The sequence below is a fragment of the Pantherophis guttatus genome, chromosome 2, assembly GCF_059756535.1.
Source record: "Pantherophis guttatus breed Tessera chromosome 2, ASM5975653v1, whole genome shotgun sequence".
NCBI lineage: Eukaryota > Metazoa > Chordata > Lepidosauria > Squamata > Colubridae > Pantherophis > Pantherophis guttatus.
In genome coordinates, this window is record NC_142064.1 from 33,726,905 (window position 1) to 33,749,927 (window position 23,023).

General features: G+C 40.9%; 1 protein-coding gene across 3 annotated transcripts in view; it reads right to left on the minus strand.

The window, feature by feature from the left end:
- CMYA5 (cardiomyopathy associated 5) overlaps positions 1-23,023 on the minus strand; it is a 68,019-nt gene that overhangs the window by 42,591 nt on the left and 2,405 nt on the right. For all 3 annotated transcript variants that reach the window (XR_004595334.3, XM_034441052.3, XM_087885751.1), the window contains exon 2: positions 2,771-12,095. Coding sequence is in view for 2 of the 3 variants with exons in the window: in XM_034441052.3 (XP_034296943.3) it covers positions 2,771-12,095 (9,325 nt within the window). In the remaining variant the exon portion in view is untranslated. The remainder of the gene's footprint in view (positions 1-2,770; positions 12,096-23,023) is intronic.

Here is a 23,023-nt window from a genome sequence, read left to right on the forward strand (position 1 = left end):
CCCCTGCTTCTTGCTGCACAGCCAATGCAGGGCTACAAGGAAGGCATGGGCCAGGGGGCCAGAATTGGGTACTAAGATGGTGTCTCTGAGGGTATAAAAGGACACCATACCTTCCCCAAGGTGTGGCTATTTCCTCACATGCATTGTATCTGTATGTTCTGGATATAGTCCCATCCAGTATTTTGTTTTTGGCCATAAATAAAAACTGCTTTTTTTTGCAAGCCTCGTCTTGAGTCTTTCTCTTTGGCATTTTGGTGACCCAAGTACATTTTGGGACCTTACAGGGGAAACAGGGTATAAAAATGCATACAGCAGAATGCAATGTTATATTCCAATGTATACATGTTTCAGGTGGAAACATTTGATTTTAAAGAACATCCACTCTTAGAAGCTTATTATGCAGAGCATATTCTGTAATTGACAAAAGCTAAAATGGTTAGTTTCAGTTACCTGTACATTTTTTTACAGAGGGATATGATCACATATGAATACAGTAGTAGAAATGAAGCAGACATGCCATCTAAATGATCTTTCTGCCTGGTGGAGCTATACTCGTGAAGGAGACTTTATTACAGAGCTAGAATTCATTTCTGGCTCTCCTTCTAAATTGCAGGGCCAAAGGCAGATGTCACAGAATGTCCTTGGGTCCTTTGATTTTCAAGAAACTAATTTAGGGACAATTCCAAGGCCTATGATTCTGCTGATATTCTTAGCAGCTGCTTATCGTCCACCACAGTAATATGGAAAAGCTACCTTGTCCCACACTAGGTCTTTTTATATGAGCAACTTCCATAATTCTAGTCAACATACCATGATTTGGAATTATATCTGCCCTGGGGCATCAAATTTGTGAGACTATTATATAAACCAGGACAGCAGCAAACCTCTAGAGCAGGGGTCTCCAACCTTGACAACTTTAAGACTTGTGGACTTCAACTCCTCTAGAGCATAGTGTCAGCTTAAAAAACCTCCATTCATATTTCAGCTCTTAAAGAAGTTCACTAAGTTCTTAAAATGGTCTTTAAGCCAGGAGTGGGCACTAAGGTAAACAATTGAAAATGTCCAAGCTTTTGCTGTTTACATGGACTTTGTTTTTCTGCTGCTGGTGTGTGGTATTATGCTTCTAACTGTTTTAGGGTATATTACAAGTCAATCAGAAAGTTTCTCAGGTGGCTTTATTTCACAATTAATAAATTAAGCAAAAACAATAAACACCGGAAGGAAGGAAGGGAGGAAGGAAGGGAGGGAGGGAGGGAGAGAAGCTTGCCTAATAACATTAAAGAGAAGGCCCAGACTATATCTCTGCAATAAAATCAGAATATATCTGAAATATATAATTATATGCTGCACATAGTACCTACCTGTTATCTGATTTTGGGACTTCTAGAATCCTCTATTGGTACTACCCTACTTTTCATATTTTATTACACATGTTAAACTACATTGCTTGGACATTTAATGTCCAAGTCGAAAATACTCCAGGGGTAGTTTACAGATATCAAAAGGATGGATGGATGGATGGATAATACAGTATCTTTCATACATACCAAACATCCACAAAAACTTATGAACAAACTCATAATGCTTTGTCCAGAAAAAGGCAGGGAGAGCATATCATATTTTAGCATCTGAACTAATGAAGTGAAAATAGCAATTGCAATAGCAATAGCAATAGCACTTAGACTTGTATACTGCTTCCCAGTGCTTTACAGCCCTCTCTAAGCAGTTTACAGAGTCAGCATATTGCCCCCAGATCTTTAAAATCTTTAAAATTAATATGAAAAAAATGCTACAATTTTTGTTTGCTCTTGTTTTTGACTGAATCATAGAAGTATAGCAAACCTTTGGGTGAAATGTTCTACAATTATGCTGTTGCCTTTCTAAAAAATAAATATGGTTAGCATCTTATCATCTGGGATTGTATCAAAGGGTGTGTTTACATTAACAGAAAACATGAGCAATTGCGCAAGGCAGGGCCCTTGATTTTCAAGATCTTCTCCATCCATTTCCTGTTCTGAAGAGCTGCCTTTGAGAGTCAAAAGGATACAAATTCCAGAGTACCCCAAGGGATACTTAAGTAAAACATGTGTAATGGTAGTCCATCCAAAATAAACCATGTTTAAAAAATTCAGAAAAGAGTTCAACAGTTAAACAACTGAGAAAGCAACATTCTAAACTAAGAATCACAGCAGAAATTACATAGAACACTTATGATCAACTTCTGAGATTTTCTGATTTTATAAAAAAAAGCACGGTGTGGTTCTAATTTAATTTAATTTAATTTAATTAATTCAATTTATATGCCGCCCCTCTCCGAAGACTCAGGGCGGCTGGCTTAATTCTGTGAGATGTAGTGTTTCCCATTACTGCCTGTCTTCTTTACCTGTCTTCATTTCTCAAGAAATAAAAAGAGAGAACCTTACATTTCTGGGGGAAAAATAATGTCTGTGGAAATACACCATTGTTTCTGAGCCATTTAAGAAGAATTGTCATTCCTCCAAGCCAACTATAAGCATTTCTTATATAACCATAAGAGCTTGTCTTATATTAAGTGTTAAGTGTTTGCTTTCTTCATCTTGCAGGAATGTTGATTCCCTCAGATTTTCTTTACCTCAACACATTGCCAATGGCCATATTGTCTGGAGCCTTAAAGGTCAAAACATCTAGAGGGCACTAGATATATATTGCTGCTTTTGTCTATTTTAGTCAAACACTAAAATATGTCAGTGAGAACAAAGAGCAGTATAACTGCATACTTTTAATGTCTTACCTTTAACACAGTCACAGCTGTACCCAAATCGGCTACATTATGGTCTTTATGTTCCTCAAAAAGCTTATCTTCAGAGGAGATGGGACATTTGCACTGGTAGCAGTACGTATCCAGATGTGCTTGATCAACTTCTTTCTGTAGAAATTCATATTCTGGTACATTTCTTTGTAGCATTTCAAGTTCAAGCGATTCAGTTGCCTTTTCTTCAGCATACATTCTTGCCTCTCCTTCATTCACAAATTCATAAGTATTACTAATACCATCTAGGGATTCTTTATCATTAAAAAGCAATTCTTCATGAGCTATTTCTGAAGAGATTTCTTCCTGAAAGACATCATCGTGGGTAACCACTTCATAGTTTAAGAGCTCAGCTAGATCTTCATCAATGTCACTGTCCTCTTCCTCTTTTATTGAGTATAATGGGTAGGTATCAAAATCATGTGACAAAAGAGGATAGTCAACTTCCCCAAATTGGTTATCAGATTTTACTCCTGCTGCTAACTGGTCTGGTGTGTCAGTCTGCATTAGATGTTGGGCACTATTTTCTCCAATTCTGCTCTCAGGTTTTTGCACTTCAGTGTCCAAACATGGAAGATCTTTGTGATCTAAAACCTTCGTATCTTGAATTGGGGGCTCAACTAAAACATATGTATCTTCTAGTTGTCTTTCACCTTGTCTTTCAGCCTGACCTAATCCTTCAAGAGACTGTGCATTTTTTTCTGCAGTCTTTACAACTTCACCCTCATCCATTCCATGAACTTCTTTTATTTCAGACTGTTGGTTTTGGATGACTGCATATCCAGCATCATTACTTGATCCATTTTGCCCAGATGATTCAGTCTGATATAGAGTTGCTGCATAATCAAGTATTGGACTGGACTCCTCATCACTTGTTTCTTCTGGTGCTTGCTGGCCTGTGTCATCAGATTCTTCTTCTCTTCTCTGACTACTGTCATCATTGCTGGCTCCTGAGCTATAGAACTCTCTTCCGAAAGGAATTGCATGTGTTGGCTGACAAATCCTAATATTTATGTCACTCACAATCTCAGTTACCCCATTCGTAAGTATATCACTCAGGCATTCCTCCACTTGGGCAGATAGACCAGGTTGAATATCTGCAGATTCAGTCTTTTTTCCATTTAGTTCGTAAGCATCTTCTGTGACTTTTGGTTGGGTTAAAGTTTCCTCTTTAAAAGACTGACCATTTAAAATGTCTTCATTCTTGGATTCTTCCACATTATTTGGAGTGTAATCTCTAGGAATTTCCTTCTCCAGATGCGTTTCAATCCCATCATCTGGAATATGTTCTCTGATATGAAAAGGCAGATCAATATCCTTCACTTCCTTACGTTTGTGGTTATCTTTTTTAGAATCATCCACTGCTTCTTCATAGAAATCTTTACATAAAAATGCCAAGGCAGGTGGCATCTCTAGAACCTCAGAGTCTACTACAGTCGTTGACAAGGAAGCAATTGGAGACTGAGACAACTCATCTTTTTCAGTATTAAATAAGACTGCATTAGTGTTTGCTAAGTTAAACTCATGCTCTATGTTTTTATCATCATCCCTAACAGTTTCAATCATTGTATTTTCATTTGCTGTTTTTGAAATGTCTTGATGGGTAGCTGTTGCATTTTGTTTTTCTATCAATCCATTAGGGGTTTCATTCAATTCTCTTTCTAATAAAGACAGCTCCACAATATTCTTTGATTTTGCTGCTGGATATGTCATTTCCACATATTGTTTATCTGTGTCATCAAATGGCCTCTCTGTGTCCTGAATAGACTTTTCTTTTTCTATTTGGGTGAAGGATGTATTTTCAATCAAAATATTCTTTTCAACATAATCAATATTGGCATTATTATAAATATTATCATCCTTGCTCTCTGGAATAACAGCAACCTCTTCCATTTCTGTACTTTCCTTAATATCCTTCCCTTTTCCAAGTTCCTTTGATTCATTTTCTGTCATTTCATGGTGATCTACCTTTAAGTCCTCTGTATATTGTTCATTTGGTTTGTTGACTGAAGGTTCCTTATCAACAACCACATCTCTAGTATCATTATATACTTTTGTTTCCAACAATGAAATGGTTTCTACTGCCCCTAGTAGAAGCTTTTTTCTATCAACAGAGGAAATGAGAGGAACATTAGTTTTCACAACTTCACAACTTTCAGAAATATTAACTATGTCTTTTCTTTGATCAAGATTAGGAGCTGGTAAGGCTTCTTCTCTCAATTTCTCTTGACCTTTGAATTCCTTCTCTTCACTCAAATAGTTTTCAGGCACTTTCAAAGTATCCTCCATGGTAGGCAAATGTGTTGTTTCTTCTGCTTTTGAAAGATGTTCTGTACTAACAATTCTGTCTACCTGGGGTTCTGATTCAAAATGTGTTGGAGAAAACTCAGTTTTCCTCTCTGCTGTTGCATTTTTCTCAGAAAGGACAGTTGAACCATTTATTGAGTCAGCATCCCCAAAAGGAGCCTGAGTATCTAAAGTGTTTTTCTCTGAGATCTGTGGAGAAAAAGTTTCTATTGTCTTTGCCTCAGAAAGAAGGAATGCAGCAATGGACATGGGTTCTTCTGGGGTCTCCTTCGTTATTATAGTTGTGCAAGACTGAGTTTCTTGTTTCTTTTCTGGATCCAATGTAGCAGAGTTGGATGGGCTCAATAAAGATGTTGAGACTAAAGATGGATATGAATTCTCTTCTGGCTCTTTCACTTTCTTAGTGAAAAGAGATGAAATGAGTGGTTCTTGTTCAGAAGTCTGATTTTGTTCCTCAAATGAATAGAGTTCTGGTTGTTTTGAATAAGAAAAATCTGATTGTTTTGTATCCAGGGATGCAGTGAATGATGGATGCAGGTCAGGTTTCATTTCATTTTCTAACAAAACAGATGGTTTACTTTCTATTTGAGCAGCTTCAGACCACGTTATCTGCATTTCTTCTTTTTTTGCATCATCCTTCAATTGTGATAATACAGCATCACCAGAATCTACCTCTTCAGTTGTAGGTAGATAATCCGCTTGTTCTTGGGGTTTCATATCAGCCAATTGGGATGAATCTTGAAGAGTTGCAGAACAGTAAAGCTGAATTTCTTCCAGCTGTGATTCTTTTATTGGTTGCAACAAATTGTCATCTTTTAATGGTGCATCTTGGTCTTTTGAACATTCAGTCGGAGTAGTTCTTCGTTTTTGGTCTTCTTTTTCTTCATGGCAATATAATATTCCTTGAGGCAAGGTGGAAGGTGAATATAAAGCAGTTTCTTGCTTGGGTTTTTCTTCAGTGGAATTCAATAAAGTGAGGCCTTCCAGCTCTGATTGCAATGCCATGGGACTATACAGCATGCTATCCTGGCTCTTGGTTTCAGAATGTGGAGTAAAAAGCAAATGAGACCGAGTATCTTCCACATGTGCTTTCCTAACAGCCACATCCGTTGGTTCTTCATTGAAAATTGAATGAGGCTGCACTTGTTTCTCCTTTTCAGGAACGGAACAAAATGAAATAGGTTCAACAAAAACGTGTTCTGCAGACCGTGCTACAGAAACGGGAGACTTTTCGTTTATTTCTTCAGATGTAGCATCATCTAGAATGGATCTGGATTCCTCAGACACAGTTTTTGTGGCCATGGAGGAATGCAGTGGTTCTTTGCTGACTTCCTCTAGAGAGGAAGTTGTAGGGAACGGTAAATCTTGAGACTCAGGGAAAGGGAAATTATTTTTTCCTATTTCAATTTTGTCCATAAGTTCTGAAGAAATAGCATTTGATTGCTGTGAGGCTGGCAGCGAACTTACTACGGATTTGGGAAGTATTGCCTGGGGCTTTATTTTATCAGGGACAAATGGTAAAATTAATGGTGGTGATCCAGATGCCTCAATTAATGTCTTAGACAAATCATTTTGATTTCCCTGCGTTTCTGAAGCAGAACCTTTTAATTTGGATGTTGGAATTATGGGTGCGCTGCATTCAGTTTCTTCCCTATCTTTTTTAGATGATATTGGCTGTTCATCTTCTGATTCTGCTGTCACAGATACAGGCGTTTGAAGGCCTTCTCCTTCTGTGCTTGAAATGGGAAAGGATGCATCTAAATGTTTTCCCAAGTCAGGCATGAAGTGGATCTCATTCGTGGAAGGAGTCTCCGGTTGTGCAGTTATAGGTTCGACAGCATGTTTTGCCAGGTGCTTTGATTCTGGATCGGCAGTGCCATAGTGGTCTGCATCAGTTTTATTGAGTTGCATGCTTAAAAATTCAGGATCTTTGGCTTCAGCTCCTGAAATACCTTGATTTTCTTGCACATCCATTGAATAAACTGACTGAGATAAAGCCTGCCTAGTTGCGGGCAAAGGAGGCTGGATCCCATTTATCTCCTTTTCTTCTCCTAACTGGACTGTATCCCCTTCTATGGGTAGGAGTGTTTGCGATAAATGCCGAAGAGTTTGCTGCTGAACAGCATCTGTCTGCGGTGGCTCAAAACCAGGATGTAATGAATCAGGTTGCAATGGCTTGATGATAGGTTTATCAGGTTGCATAATTTCCTTATGCATTTCATTGACAGAATGCAAAGCAGTTGTTCCTTCCAACTGGGATGAAACAGTAGATTTTTGCTGTATAAAATGCTCTCTTGATTCAGATTCCAATGATTGCTTCAGTTGATCTTCACTTACTTCACAAGAGGATTTAGCTTCTTTCTCAATCTCTGACTGTGCTTTTATAGTGGGGTGCAGCTGATTTTTTAAATTCAATTCTTGCATTAGAACAGGCGCTTCACCTGGGTGTTGTGCAGATACAGTGGGGAAAAGTTGCCCTGTTTTTGTACCTATGCCAATTTCTGGCTCCCTTGATTTAGATACTAATTCTTTTGCCAGACCCTCTGTGGATGGCAAGGATGGATTTTCTTCCTTTGTTGTTTCAGCATTTTGGAAAGACCCAGTAGAAAATGATGCTTCTGCTATTACAGAAGTTAATTCGGCAGAATCAGACAAATTGCTTTGTTTTTTCATTTGCTGAGGCAGGCAGGGTATATTAGAGTCTGGCTGTTCAAACAATGGTGTAGTAGCCTTTAGTGAGGGTGGCTTTGCTCCATGCATTTCCACACCGGCAATAAGAAAAGATGGAGTAGATAGCAACTGTTCTGATGAGCTGACTGGCTCAGTAACTTTGTCACTGAGAAGTGATATCTCTTCAGGTCCATGTGGTGCCTTTATGGATTTGGAGATAGCAAGATGTTCTGGTTCTGACTGTGCTGGTGCTGGTGCTGTAGAATGTTGTTGAGCCTTTTCCTCCTGTGCATTTGTAACTGAAAGTGTGGAATCGGGACACAAAGATTCTGTTGAGGCAAGCTGAGTCTCTGTCTTGTCTCTTAGATGTTTTCCTTCTGAGACAGTGGTCAGAGATGGCTGAGTCTGAGCAGTTTGTCTTGGCAAGTCTGATTTCAATGTTTCTTCTTTTGCGGCTTCTTCTTTAACCATAGTATAAGAAGACTCTGAAAGTCCAGTGGGCTCTTCCAGAGTGTTACAGATTTCCTGTGTTGTGAAAGCTAGATCAAGTGCAAGTTCAGTTTCTTCACTTTCTGACTTGGGAAGATAGCCTGGCTTTCTTTGGAAAAGCACAGTGAATTGATCCTCTACCTTTGTTTTGTCTGACAGCTGTTCTATTTCTCGGTCTTCTCCTTCTCTAATAGAATATGGAAATCTTGCCTTTTCAAGGATGGCCTCTTTGGTTTCAGTTAAATAAAGAGGGACTGTTTGCTTTTCTGTTTCTCCAACAGAATGCTCCAAGGGTGTACCGCTGACTTCCATTTCTGAAGGAATTGCAGATTCCATAGTTTGATTTCTAATTTCAGCTAAATCACACACTTCAGATTCACCACGCATAGCTGCTAAATCAAATATGGGTTCAGATTCATGAACTTTGGATTTGTGTTCCAAACACTCAAACACGGGTAGCTGCTCTGACTTTCTTTCAAAAGGTGTAGTTAATTTATTCTGTAACTCTTCTTTTTCTTTATATTCCTCTGCCAGCTGTTCTTTTTCTTCCTTTTCTGCTTCTTTAACAGAAGATGGTAATGTTGATTTTTCAGGGACGGCGCTTTCGGTTTCAGCTGAATAAAAAGAAAACTCTGCTCCAAAAGAATACTCCAAGGGTGCACCTTTGACTTCCACTTGAGGCAGACTTGTGGATTCCATAGTTTGATTTCTAATTTCAGCTAAGTCAGACGCTTCAGGTGCTGCTAAATGAGGTGCAGGTTCAGTTTCAGGAACTTCAGGTTTGTGGTCTAGGCAGGGTAGCTGGTCTGAGTTTGTTATGAAAGGTGTAATTAATTTGTCCTCTAACTCTTCCTTTTCTGAATATTGCCCTGCCAGCTGTTCTTCTTCTTGCATTTTTCCTTCTTTAACAGAAGATGGTAATCTTGCCTTTTCAGAGATGGCATGTTTGGTTTTAGCTGAATAAGGAGGAACTTCTTGCGTCTCGGCTTCTCCAGCAGAATGCTCCAAGGGCTCACCTTCGACTTCCATTTGTGAAGAAATTTTGAATTCCATAGCTTGATTTCTAATGTCAAATATGTCTGACCCTTCGGGCTCATCACCTGTAGCTGCTAAATCAGATACAGGTTCAGTTTCATGATCTTCAGAGTTATGGTCTTGACAACCAAACAAAGGTAGTTGGCCTGACTTTGTTTCAAAAGGTGCAGTTAATTTGTCCTGTAACCTTTCTTTTTCTGAATATTGCCCTGCCAGCTGTTCTTCTTCTTGCTTTTCTCTTTCTTTAACAGAAGATGGTAACCTTACTTTTTCATCTTTTATTTCAGTTGAATAAAGAGTAATTGCTTCCTTGTCTGCTTCTTTAACTGACTGCTCTAAGGGTGTACCACTGACTTCCAGTTCTGAAGGAATTGCAGAGTCCATAGCTTGATTTCTAACTTCAGTGAAATCAGGTGTTACAGATTCACCATGCCTTGCTGCTAAATAAGATGCTGGTTCAGTTTCGTGAGCTTCAGACTTCTGGTCCAAACACCCAAACAAGGGTAGCCGATTTAACTTTGTTTCAAAAGGTGTAGTTATTTTGTCCTCTAACTGCTCTTTTTCTGAATATTGCACTGCCAAATGTTCTTCTTGTTTTTCTCCTTCTTTAACAGAAGATGGTAAGCTTGCCTTCTCAGGGATGGTGTCTTTGGTTTCAGTTGAATGAAGAGGAACCTCTTGTTTCTCTGCTTCTTCAACTGAAAACTCCAAGGATGTACCACTGACTTCCACTCCTGAAGGAATTGTGGAGTCCATAGTTTGATTTCTAATTTCAGCTAAATCAATCACTTCATGTTCAGCATTCATAACTGCTAAATCAGATGCAGATTCAGTTTCTTGAGCTTCTGACTCCTGAACCATAGACAACGAGGGTAGCTGGTCTGAATTTGTTTGTAAAAGCAAATTTGTAAATTGCTCCTGCATCCTTTCTTTGTCTGAAGATTTCTCTGATAATTGTTCTTTTTCTTGCTTTTCTGTTTTTCTAACAAATGATGGTAATTTTGACTTCTCAAGGTTAGCATCTGTGATTTCAATTGAATGAAGAGAAATCTCTTGATTCTCTACTTCTTCAACTGAAAACTCCAAGGATGTACCACTGACTTCCATTCCTGAAGGAATTGTGGAGTCCATAGTTTGATTTCTAATTTCAGCTAAATTAGTCACTTCAAGTTCAGTATTCATAACTGCTAAATCAGATGCAGATTCAGTTTCTTGAGCTTCTGACTCCTGAATCATAGACAACGAGGGTAGCTGGTCTGAATTTGTTTGTAAAAGCATACTAAATTGCTCCTGCATCCTTTCTTTGTCTGAAGATTTCTCTGATAATTGTTCTTTTTCTTGCTTTTCTGTTTTTCTAACAAATGATGGTAATTTTGACTTCTCAAGGTTAGCATCTGTGATTTCAGTTGAATGAAGAGAAATCTCTTGATTCTCTGTTTCTTCAACAGGCTGCTCTAAGAATTCATCTTTGATCTCCAGTCTTGAAGTAATTGTAGATTCCATAGATTGTGTTCCAATGTCAGTTAAGTTACAACTTTCAGGTTCACCGTGAGTAGCTGCAATATTATGAGGGTCCTGTAAATGTTGAATCAAAGTTTCTGATAACAATGTTCTAACTGAGTCAGATTGATTTTCTGTTTCTGATTCAACATAAGGAAGTGGTTCGACAGGAACTGGGGAACAAGGCTGAGTTACTTGATTCTCTGACGGTGACTTCACTTCTTTTAATAAATCAGAAACTTCGAAGGTCATTGGTATATGATCCTGAATTTCCTTTTTTTCACCAACAAAGTTGAATGATTTTTCCAGTGCGGTATTTGAAACATTTGGAGAAACAGACTGTTTTTCCTTTTTTTCCATTTTGTCAGACTCAGTTGGTTGAATCAGTTCTGGAAGTGAGGTATGAATTGCAGGCGAATACTGTTTGGTGTCTGGCTTCTTTGCTTTGTCATCAAGGTGTGTTGAAATTTTTGGTAGCTTTTCTAAAGGCTTCTTCTGTGTTTTAGGGAGAAACAAGTGCTGTGGTTTCCTCTCCTCTTTACTGTAAAGTGCAGACTTTGAACTTCTTGTCTCTACATGTCTGAGATTATAACTCAGAACTTCCTTCTTGTTATTCTTCTCTGCAGTGTTTTGTTCAACGTGCCGTAAAGATACCGATATGCCTCGTCTGGAGAAGACTTTGGGAGGTTCTCTTGGCTTCCTGGTCACCTCTAAGGGTGGAGGCATATCTTTATTGTTTATCCTTCGGAAAACCTTTTTATGTCTTTCTTCCAATACAGCAGTGATTTGAAGAATCCTGGCTCTTACTGTTCCTTTGATAGGCAGCTCCCCTTTTTTCATCAAAGTATTTTCTTTCTCCTCTGACCCAGTGGTCACTTCCTGTGTGATCTGAACCAAATAGTCTTTAATCTTAGAAGGTTGTACTTGAGAGGGCCATGATTGTGGATCAGATGGATCTAACTCACTTTCTTCAGCTTTTTTCAGCACTGACGTCTGACAAAAATCACCTTCTTGGCTGTCTGGTTCTGTCGTCTCATTTAACGTCTGATGGGTTGAATTGCTCAGCTTTTCCTGCGTCGTCTTTCTCTCTTCCTTCAGGAAAGTAACTTTTCCCGGAGAACAATCTGTGTATGAGTTTTCCATACTGTATACCCCAGATGTAACGCTGGCTTCTGAGGCATGGGATGTGGAACATCTACTTGAATTGGTCTCCCATGTTAAGCTACTTTCTTCACTTTGAACAGCCTCCATGGCATCAGACAACTTGGATTTCATCTCTTCATTCTGGCTATGTTTTTTAAAACTGCTAAAGAAACAAATAGTAAGAAACTATAACATTCTTTAATAAACACAAGAAGAACCAAATAATAAAATCTATAAATATTACTTTTCAAAGTCTTAAATCTGTTTCATAAGATAATACTGGGACTGAAAATCTTCCTTGCCCTAAGAATGCAGTGTTGGACTATTGTTATACGATAATCTAAGATAATTTAAGACAGGAGAAAAAGTTTTCCTTATAATCTAAAATTGATTATGAATTTGTAAATGTGTAAGTGAGAGGGGGAGATATTTTATGCTCCATGTGCCAGGTTTCAGCAGTAAGTTTCAGCCTCTTGACTTTACACAGCTTAACTTGGCTGCTAGGCAAATAAATCTCTTAAACTCATAGTGTGATGTATGGTTAGAAAAGAATTTATTTGCCAAACTGGAAGAAACTACATGGACTAGCTGATTGGCATCTGTCAATGGAGGATACAGTTCCTTTTTTACACCCCAAACAGTTTGAATTTATTGCTTCTTCTTCCAGTCTTTCCCTATGTTTCATAGCTGAGTGGTTGAAGCTAAGTGGTTGTTGGTTATTGATAAAATTAATAACTTTGCCCTGGGAACTGCTGATTCTTTTCTCACCATTCACAAAGGCCATGCTTTAAATAATGTCTGGTATAGAAATGTGTGAAAACGTTTCAAATTTGAAATATTTTGAGCTAATACTTTCATTAAGGTCAGAAATTTGTTGACCGATTCCAATGAACTAAGAATAGGTTTTTCAAGCTCCAAGAAGCTAATTTGGGTTCAGAATAGAACTTTGAACTCAGAAGTCCTTGAATCCAAAATCTTTTGAAGGCTTTAATATGCTGCAAGCTTTGATCCTGCTTGCTTAGTTAAAAAAAAAAAGTAGAGTTCTTAAAGGTATATGAAATACAAAAACTTCTTCTTGGTTCCTGGTATCTTTCTCATATTTTCATTACCCTTCGATGAGTTAAGAATATTACTAATTAATAGTAATAGCTACTATTACTAAGGAGTCTGATGTGCCATGGAACCAATCAATGTCACTTGAATCTCAGTGATCCTGAGTACTCCTAATCAAATTTATTTATGAAAAACTATAAAAATATTTTCAACTTTTTTTTACCAAGACTATGTAAAACGGGCACATTGTCTTTGAAAAATAAAGTGACTAGTTTAAGTGACTAGTTTAAGCAACTCTAGATCAAAACTCATTTCTCGTGTTTCTAAAATGGATATAAAGGCATAGAGGTTGCCTAGCTCAGTCAGTCACATTGCATTGTAAGGTTTATTCTGTTGGAAATCAGCATCTACAAAGGCCTGTTGTTTCGGGAAGCTTATATTCCTAACTACAAATGGAGAACTGAACCTCAATATGCTTTCTCACTATGAGTCATGTTCTAGTTTTTTTGCAGGAGGCATTTATAATCAAATTGAACCATAGCTGACAACTTAGAATATGTTTATGATTATATTAATTGGCCAATCCATAAAACACTTGTTTCTCCCCCACAAATAGGTTATTTCAATTTGTATATGTTTAAAAAATCCCTTTTAATATGCAGATTTCTCCCAGGCAAATCCAGGCTAGTATTCTTATTCTGAAAGCAATTCTTTCAAATGATAGCGCAGACTGTCCCACATTTCACAATTGGACACTGTTTAGTGTTCCAGTCCTAATATTTGTTTGAAACCTTGTAGTTTATGAAAGCCATACACTTTTTTAAAAAATGCTATTCTATTTGCCCATTCATTACATTTCTTTTAGCAAAAATTGAACTTGGAGACTTCACAACCCAAGAAACTGGTGCCATCAGATTGCCACCTCAAATCTTTTTATCCTACTACATTAATTTATTTGGGGACTGAGTGAGAATTTGTTAGAGTTAAACAAGAAAACAACCTCTGTGTGTGTGATATGGGAATATGTATGTGTGCGATTATGTGTGTTCATGGGTGTATTGTAACTAATATAATACTGAAAAGGAGAAGATACAGATGTTAATCTTTCCAGTGTTATACATTTTACAAACTATGTGGTCTGAATTAAAAATTAAAGAATAAACCATATATAAAATGGAAATGAGAAAAATGTCTGGAACTTTATATTTTAGGGAAATTCTAGTATTTCTTTCATTTGTTCATCCATAATGAAAATATAGCAGAGATTGGTCAGTTGTGACTATTTCTAGATCTGAAAAAAAATATTCCAATTCAAGCACGCATATTTACTTGTTTGTGAATCCATAACATTCATTGAGAACTACCCTGTTTCCCCAAAAATAAGACATCCCCTGATAATAAGCCCAATTGGGCTTTTGAGCGCATGTGCTAAAATAAGCCCCTCCCGAAAATATTTAAACGCATGCACAGCCAGTCCCCACGATTTCCTCTCCTTAGGATTAGGGAGGCAGAGCTGGAAATCAGGTAAGATGGCAAGAGAAGCCCGTCTTGCTCCACACGCCCCAAAATAATAAGACCTCCCCAAAAATAAGGCCAAGCACTTATTTTGGGGTTCAAAAAAATATAAAACAGGGTCTTATTTTCGGGGAAACACGGTAACAGCCAATGAGTACTTGCACTTCCTGACCAATAGCAAAGCTCTGAAAACCTTTAGCCAATCACTGCTTGCATTAGGGTAAACCTCTTTTTGCCCCTTCAAATCAGGCTGCCAAACAAGTCCCTCCCCCTCCTGTGGAAAAAGAAAAACAGAATATATTACAACCTTGTACTCATCATGGAGGCGAAACTTGCCTTCCAAACATGACTTTCGCTGTCATGCCTTCCATACTTCCTTTATATAATCACACCATCCAGCTATCACATCAAGAAACCAGGAACTGAGAAGTGGGACAAGCAGGCATTCTTCTCAGTAACAAATCTAACCACCTTATGACAGATGCTGTAGCAAAAATGCTGATGCTTCAGCACCATTGTTCATGATTTGAAACCATGGAACAGCTTAGTATGATCAGTGGAGAGGTTCTGCTTGATGATGCCCAATTGGACCTGCACCTCCTATGATGGAAGTCCTCATAGACAAAATAATTGAAGAAATTGCTTGGTAATCCTTCAATTTGCCACTTTGGTTTAAAACAAAAGAGAGGTGAATTCAAATTGATACCACCAATCCATGGTATCTATCAGGAGTTATTTAAATATAGGAGTTAAATCCTGGTTTGCAGGGAATTATCCAAAAAGTATGATGAGTGTCTTCCTGTATATATCTCTGAGGCAGAAACAGATAACAGCAATATAGTAGCTGTTGCCATATCATTGCTTCAAGAAAAAGCTAGGACAAGTATTACTGATAGGCTCTGCGGGGTGCTGCTTTCTGCTCAGTAGCACCTTGTCCAATAGATTGTTCTTGATTTTTTTAAAAATTAAAAAATTAAAAGTCTATTTATAGATTATTACAAATACACACAACATGTGTGATTCTCTCCATCCTGGCAGCTTTTTGATATGTCCTCTATTAGCTTTATTTTCACAAGAAAAAGCAGGCACGTTTCCCAGCGTGGTTTGGAGCTTTGTACAATTATACTGGGGGCCTGCTTTAGAGTTTCAGATTTATTTTTAATGAATAGAAGCAGAAAGATGCTGCATCTGGACTCCTACCTCTTATTTCCACAATAATGAAAGAATGCTGGCTTAATTGGAAGAAATATTGACTAAGTACAATAATAGCAGCAAATCTTCATTCTTTCTAAGGTGGTTCTCTCTGTCATACAGATTGGCCACCCTCTGTACACTCTATCAAACTTCAGGCTATTTTATTTATTCATTTAATTCATTTATTTATTATTATGCCGCCTTTATACTTTTGTATAACTCCAGGAGGCAAACATACCTTCCTGAATTCACAGTTTCCTGGGTTTTAGCCTGGGCATTAACTACTATATCAAACTGGCTATCCTGGCAGATGTCCTCTTTTTAATTTTAAATGAGCCAAACTTCCCAGTGCACAATTAATATGGAACTGGGTATCCTTGACACTCAGGAGGGAGACAAGCATCTACAAAAGAAGAAAGCAGTTTCTTCAAAATTGGGATTGGATCTACAATCCGTCAAGACTGAGTTAGTTATGTGTTAGGGAAGTGAAACCACAGTGCCAGAGAATGTGAAGAGAACAGTGTGCCAGCTTGCCAAATGCCCTATCAGCTTCCACCATCATGCTCTAAGAGACGACCTTCCTTCTCAATTTGAAGCTTTCCTACACAGAGAAAATATCAGCAGGTTCGTGTTTGTAAATTCTAGCCCTGGACATCTTCAGATATAGAGTTCCATGCAATCAAAACTTCTAGGGATGGAATTCAAAATACATGGAAACCAGGGGATGTGCCAGTGTAACAAATATCATCTATTACATAATATCTGCAGAGAAAGAATGACAGACATTCTCCCTCTGACAGAGAGAATTCCTATATTGATTGCAGTATACCCAACTTTTCAGCTGGTAAACACATCTGGAATTTATATGCAAGTTCTGCCTTGATGGCCACAATGAATATCAGCATATAAGACCATTGATGAATTTACTCCTTCATCACCTTCGTCACTCCTTCATCACTGTTTCTAGCCTCTGTCCTCCTCCTCCTCCTCCTCCTCCTCCTCCTCCTCCTCCTCCTCCTCTGGTTAACTGGGAAAACAGTATAGCTGCCACCAGTTTTATTCCTTACAAATGTCTATGGATTTCATAGACAGTCCACTGGAGATCTGCCTTTATTTTGCAGCTGATCAACTCGAAAATAAGAAGAATCTGTGCAAGTTTAATGAGTGTCCAGGGAGGTAACAGTGGCATGTCGTATAACTCTGTTGAATTACTGTTCTATCCCCTACCACATCTGTACAAAAATTGAATTGTCTCTTACTGCAGTCAGGTTCCTCTGTTCCCCCCAGAAACAGCATTAAGGAATGATCACAAAACAAGCAGGTGTTAATGTTTTTTGGGGAGGCACAGAGGAAGTGCTGATTTTGAAAGCCTCCATTCTGTTTCCCCCAAAATACAACCCTACCTTCAGCACAGGGGCTGGCTATACTGGATTTTAAGAATCTTTTAGTAGTCCCAGATTAATAGCAGACTATGATGCATCTTCTGCTCTTATGCCTCTAACTCAATTTTATCTCAGTCTACTGATAAATGTCTAGATAGATTTTGTAAAAAGCATTTATTACTATACAGAAGAAGCACACAGCAAAGTTGGGTGAGTTCCCAGAAACATCCAACATTTTTAGCAACCAACACAAGTCATTTCCATTAAGCACTGCTTTGCAGAAGCTTCACACACATACACAGAGAATCCATTTTGCTAATTAAATTATGTATCCATAGTGCAGAACCCATCTATCCTTAGTAGACTAATACTAATTAGATATTATGAACTTATTGGCTGCAATTAAAAATGATTGAAGCAGGTTTTGTTAAAAAACAACAACATAGTAATGGTAAAATTTAAATTCATTCCCTGTTTGTAATATATGTTTATATTTTCTCCCCTAAAAATCTAATGTACAGCTTCTGTTAATGAAATAAAGATTATCTAATTGTAAATCCAACTAATAAAAACCAGAAGAAATTAAGCTAATAAGTCAGTTCTTTGTGTGGTTAAATCTGAGTTCAAGATTCTACATCATTTATTTATTTATTTATTTTGTTGCATTTCTATGCTGCCCAACTCCCAAGAGACTCTGGGTGGTTTACAACAGAGAATAAAACAATGCAATAATATCCCATATAAAAATTAAAAGAACATTAAAACATTAAAACGTTAAAACACATACACTCCAATTTGTGGCCGGGTCTCTCAAGATCACTATAACGAGATCAACGGCCCCAGGCCTGCCGGAAGAGCCAGGTCTTCACTGCTTTCCGGAAGGCCAATAGTGTGAGGGCGGTCCAGACTTCAGGAGGTAATTGGTTCCAGAGAGCCGGGGCAGCCACAGAGAAGGCCCTCCCCCGTGGGCCCGCCAGTCGACATTGTTTAGCTGACAGGACCCGGAGGAGATTGACTCTGTGGGATTTTACAGGTCTCTGGGAGTATGTGGTAGAAGGCAGTCTCGAAGATAGCCTGGTCCTGAGCCATGTAGGGCTTTAAAGGTAATAACCAACACCTTGAATTGCACCCCGAGACTGATAGGGAGCCAGTGCAGCTCGCAGAGAATTGGTATAATGTGGGTGTATCTAGGTGCACCCACTATAACTCGTGCGGCTGCATTCTGGACCAACTGTAGTTTCCGAACACTTTTCAAGGGTAGTGTCGAGCCTTGCAGCACGCTCGACAACGCTACCACGCGATGACAGCAGCAAGGAACATACATACAATATACATACACACGGGGTGATGGTGGCACTGGATGCAGGCGGTCGTGTGCAGGGTGTGGGGTGGAGGTGTCGTGTGCGATGGGTGTAGGGCGGTTCATGAACGTTGCTGCGGAAGAACGCTCCAGATCACACTGAAGCCCGATACACTGATGAGGGAGGGTGTGGTACTAATAACAAGGGCGTGGTATTAAGGAGGAAATGGAGGTAATGAACGGGCGGGCTATTTAAACGCTCACCGTCAGGGATCCATAGTGCTGATTTCGTTCGTTTTTGCGAATCACAGCATGTGTCTGGAAGCCGACGTGAATAAACCAGCATTTTGCAAAGAGCTGAACTGTGTTTGCTGAGTTTTGCTTATGTCTTGCACGGAACTACTGAGAGGTAGCCCCATGTAGAGCACGTTGCAATAGTCCAACCATGAGGTGACAAGGGCATGAGTGACTGTAAGGAGAGCCTCCTGATCCAAGTAGGGTTGCAATTGGTGCACCAGGAGAACCTGTGCAAAGGTCCCCCTAGCTATAGCTGTCAGATGTTGTTCCAATCTCAGCTGTGAGTCTAGAAGGACACCCAAATTGCGAGCCCATTCTGAGGGGGGCACTTTCTGTCCCCCCAGAACCAAGGATAGACAATTGACATATTCTTTAGAGGCAATACCCAGAGCCATTCGGTCTTGTCTGGGTTAAGTCTGAGCCTGTTGACTCCCATCCAGATCCTCACAGCCTCCAGGCACCGGCACATCACATCTACTGCCTCACTGAACTGATGAGGGGTGGAGATATACAGCTGGGTATCATCAGCATATTGCTGATATCCCACCCCATGTCGTCAGATGATTTCACCCAGTGGTTTCATGTATTTATTTATTTATTTATTTATTTATTTATTTTATTATATTATATTATATTTCTATACCACCCTTCTCCTGAGGGACTCAGGGCAGTGTACAGCCAGGATAAAACATAGCATATAAAATTTAAAAACATTAAAAAAAAACAATTAAATAATTTTGGCCCGAATTTAAAACAACCCAATTAAAACTGAATTTCGATTAAAAACTGAGAGGATGGGATCAAGCCAGCCCAGCTAGATGGAACAAGTGTGTCTTCAGGGCCCGATGAAAAGTCTGGAGGTCTCATATCGTGCGTATCTCAGGGGGCAGGTCATTCCAGAGGGCAGGTGCTGCCACAGAGAAGGCTCTCCCCCTGGGGGTTGCCAGCCGGCACTGCCTGGCCAACGGCACCCTGAGGAGGTCCTCTCTGTGTGAGCGAACCGGTCGGTGGGAGGCTATCGGCGGCAGAAGGCAGTCTCGCAAATACCCTGGCCCTAAGCCATGATAGATGTTAAATAGGAGGGGAGAGAAGACCGAGCCCTGAGATGAGGGGCCTAGGGGAGGACCTCTGTCCTCCTACGAGCACCGACTGTGATCGTCCAGAGAAATAGGAGGTGAACCACCACAACACGGTGCCTCCCACTCCCAGCTCTCTCAGTTGCCCCAGAAGGATACCATGGTCAATGGTATCGAAAGCCGCTGAGAGGTCAAGTAGCACCAAGATAGAGGAATGATCCCTGTCTCGGGCTCGCCAGAAATCATCCATCAGTGTGACCAAGGCAGTTTCCGTGCTGTAGCCAGGTCTGAAGCTGGACTGAAAAGGGTCCAGATAATCCGTGTCATTCAATGACCGCAAGAGCTGAAGTGCCACCACTTTCTCTACAACCTTTCCCACAAAAGGTAGGTTGGAGACTGGACGAAAGTTTTTTAATTCTGTTGGGTCCAGGGAAGGCTTCTTGAAGGAGGGGCATTACAACCTCTTCCTTTAATGGCTGTGGGAAGGACCCCTCCCTCACGGACGCATTAACTAAAGCCTGGAGCCAGCCTCGTGTCATCTCCTTGCTGGCCAAAACCAGCCAGGAGGGGCATGGGTCCAACAAACAAGTGGAGGAGCTCATTGCCCCTACAGCCTTGTCCACTTTCTCAGGAGTCACTGGCTCAAACTCCTCCCACACAATAGGACTAAGACCCGCCCCATCATCTTGGTCGGTATTGCCCAATCGGAGTCCAGGTCCATCTGAATCTGAGCGATTTTATCCAACAGAAACGGCACAAATTTCTCAGCTCTACCCTGCAAGGGCTTCTCCGTTCCCCCAACCTTAAGGAGGGAGCGAGTTACCCTAAATAGGGTGGCTGGGTGAGAAATCCGCGGATGCAATAAGTGCAAAAAAATGTGAACATTTTGCCGCCTGTATCGCCACTAAGTCAGTCCTAACAAAGGCTCTCAAAAGTGTTCAGTCGGATTCAGATTTACTGGTCCTCCAGCGTAGCTCTAGACGTCTCTTCTGGTGCTTCATCTCCCGGAGCTCCTCAGTAAACCAGGGAGCTTTCCTGGATCTGCTACCATTGAGAGGCCGCAAAGGCACAATCCGGTCCAATGCCCCAGATGCCACCTTATGCCAGGCAGCCACTAGGGTTTCGGCCAGACTGTGGACGAGGGAGTCAGGTATCTCCCCAAGCTCCTTCTGAAACCCTTCAGGGTCCATTAGGCGTCTGGGGTGGAACCATTTAATTGGCTCTGCCTCCCTGTGATGGAGGAGTGGCATCTTAAAGTCCAACCTCAACAGGAAATGATCTGACCATGACAAGGGAAAGACCTCTATACCCCTTAATTCCAGATCATATCTCCACTGCTCCAAGAGAAATATCAGGTCGAGTGTGTGTTCCCCCTCATTTATTTATTTATTTATTTATTTATTTATTTATTTATTTATTTATTTATTTTATTAGATTTCTATACCGCCCTACTCCCGAAGGACTCAGGGCGGTGCACAGCCAAACACTAAAAAACACATACATACAAAATTTAAAATAGAATAAAATCAAATTAAATAATTTTGGCCCCGACAAATTTAAAACCCCAAACTTTTAAAACCAATTTAAAATTGAATATATAAAATACTAAAAGATATTTAAAATTTTAAAAATCTCTTATAAAAGAGGGGGAAAATTAGGCCAGGCCGGCCTGGTGAAATAGTAAGGTCTTTAAGGAAGGTGCGCAGATCCGGGATCCTCCGTATCTCTGGGGGGAGCTCGTTCCAGATAGTAGGTGCCCCCACAGAGAAGGCTCTCCCCCTGGGGGCCACCAGTCGGCATTGTTTGGCTGACGGCACCCAGAGGAGCCCCTCTCTATGGGAGCATACCGGCCGGTGGGAGGCTATTGGTGGTAGTAGGCGGTCCCGCAAGTACCCAGGTCCTAAGCCATGGAGCGCTTTAAAGGTGGTAACCAGAACCTTGAAGCGCACCCGGAAGACCACCAGGAGCCAGTGCAGCTCGCGCAGGAGGGGTGTTACATGGGAACGCCATGTCGCTCCCATTACCACCCGCGCGGCCGCACTCTGCGCCAGTTGGAGCCTCCGGATGCTCCTCAAGGGGAGCCCCATGTAGAGAGCGTTGCAGTAGTCCAGGCGGGAGGTGACAAGGGCATGAGTGACCGTGCGTAACGAGTCCCGATCCAGAAAGGGATGCAACTGGCGAATCAGGCGAACCTGATGAAAAATCCTCCCGGTCATGGCCGTCAAGTGCTCTTCTAAAGACAGCCGTGAATCCAGGAGGACACCCAAGTTGCGAGCCCTCTCCGTGGGGGCCAATGATTCACCCCCAATAGTCAGTGATGGAGTCAACTGACTATATCGGGACGTCGGAAACCACAGCCACTCGGTCTTGGATGGGTTGAGTCTGAGCCTGTTCCTCCCCATCATGGACTCCCTCATGGGTCGGACCCTGAACGACTTGGGTCAGGTCCATGGTTGTCATGGAAGCCATGAACTCCTGAGCCCCATCTGAGGAATCACCAAGTGATGGTAGATTGAAGTCCCCCCGTACCATAAGCCTGGGGAACTCCACCGCCAACCCGGCTATTGCCTCTAGCAGCACAGGCAGGGCTGTTGTCATGCAGCTGGGAGGCAGGTACGTCAACAGCAAGCCCAACTGAACCCTTGAGTCCAGCCTCAAGAGGAGAGACTCACACCCAACAATCTCCGGAGCAGGGATCCTGCGAGGACAAACGCTCTTCCGGACAATAGCTGCCACTCCTCCACCCCTTCCCTGGAGTCGCGACTGATGCAGTATCTGAAACCCATCTGGGCACATCTCAGAGAGGGGAACTCCCCCCTCCTGGCCCAGCCAGGTCTGTTATACATGCCAGGTCAGCCCCCTCCTCCAGGATTAAGTCCCGAACAAGGGGAGCCTTGTTAACAACAGACCTGGCATTAAACAGCAGCAGCCTGAGACCAGGGTCCTGACATCCCAAGTCACCAGGTATACAAGGTGAGCCCGGTGAACCAGAACCAAAGGGGCCAGAACAAGTAATTACTTTGAAGTTCCCCGAGAGTGGCCTACCCCTTGGCTCCCGCCATATCTACCTCTCCCAGTCATAACCGTGATATTCCGGCTCTCCATCCCCCTAGAGATCCCCTTCCCCACCTCAGCGGCCCCCCACCTCCCTGGCAAGCAAGGCATCCCACTCATACCGAACTGGGGTTCCCATCTGAGCCCCCATCTGCTTCTGCTTGCACACTCAGCAGAGGGGACTCCATTCCCTGCCCCGGCTCCCTCATTCTCCCTAATT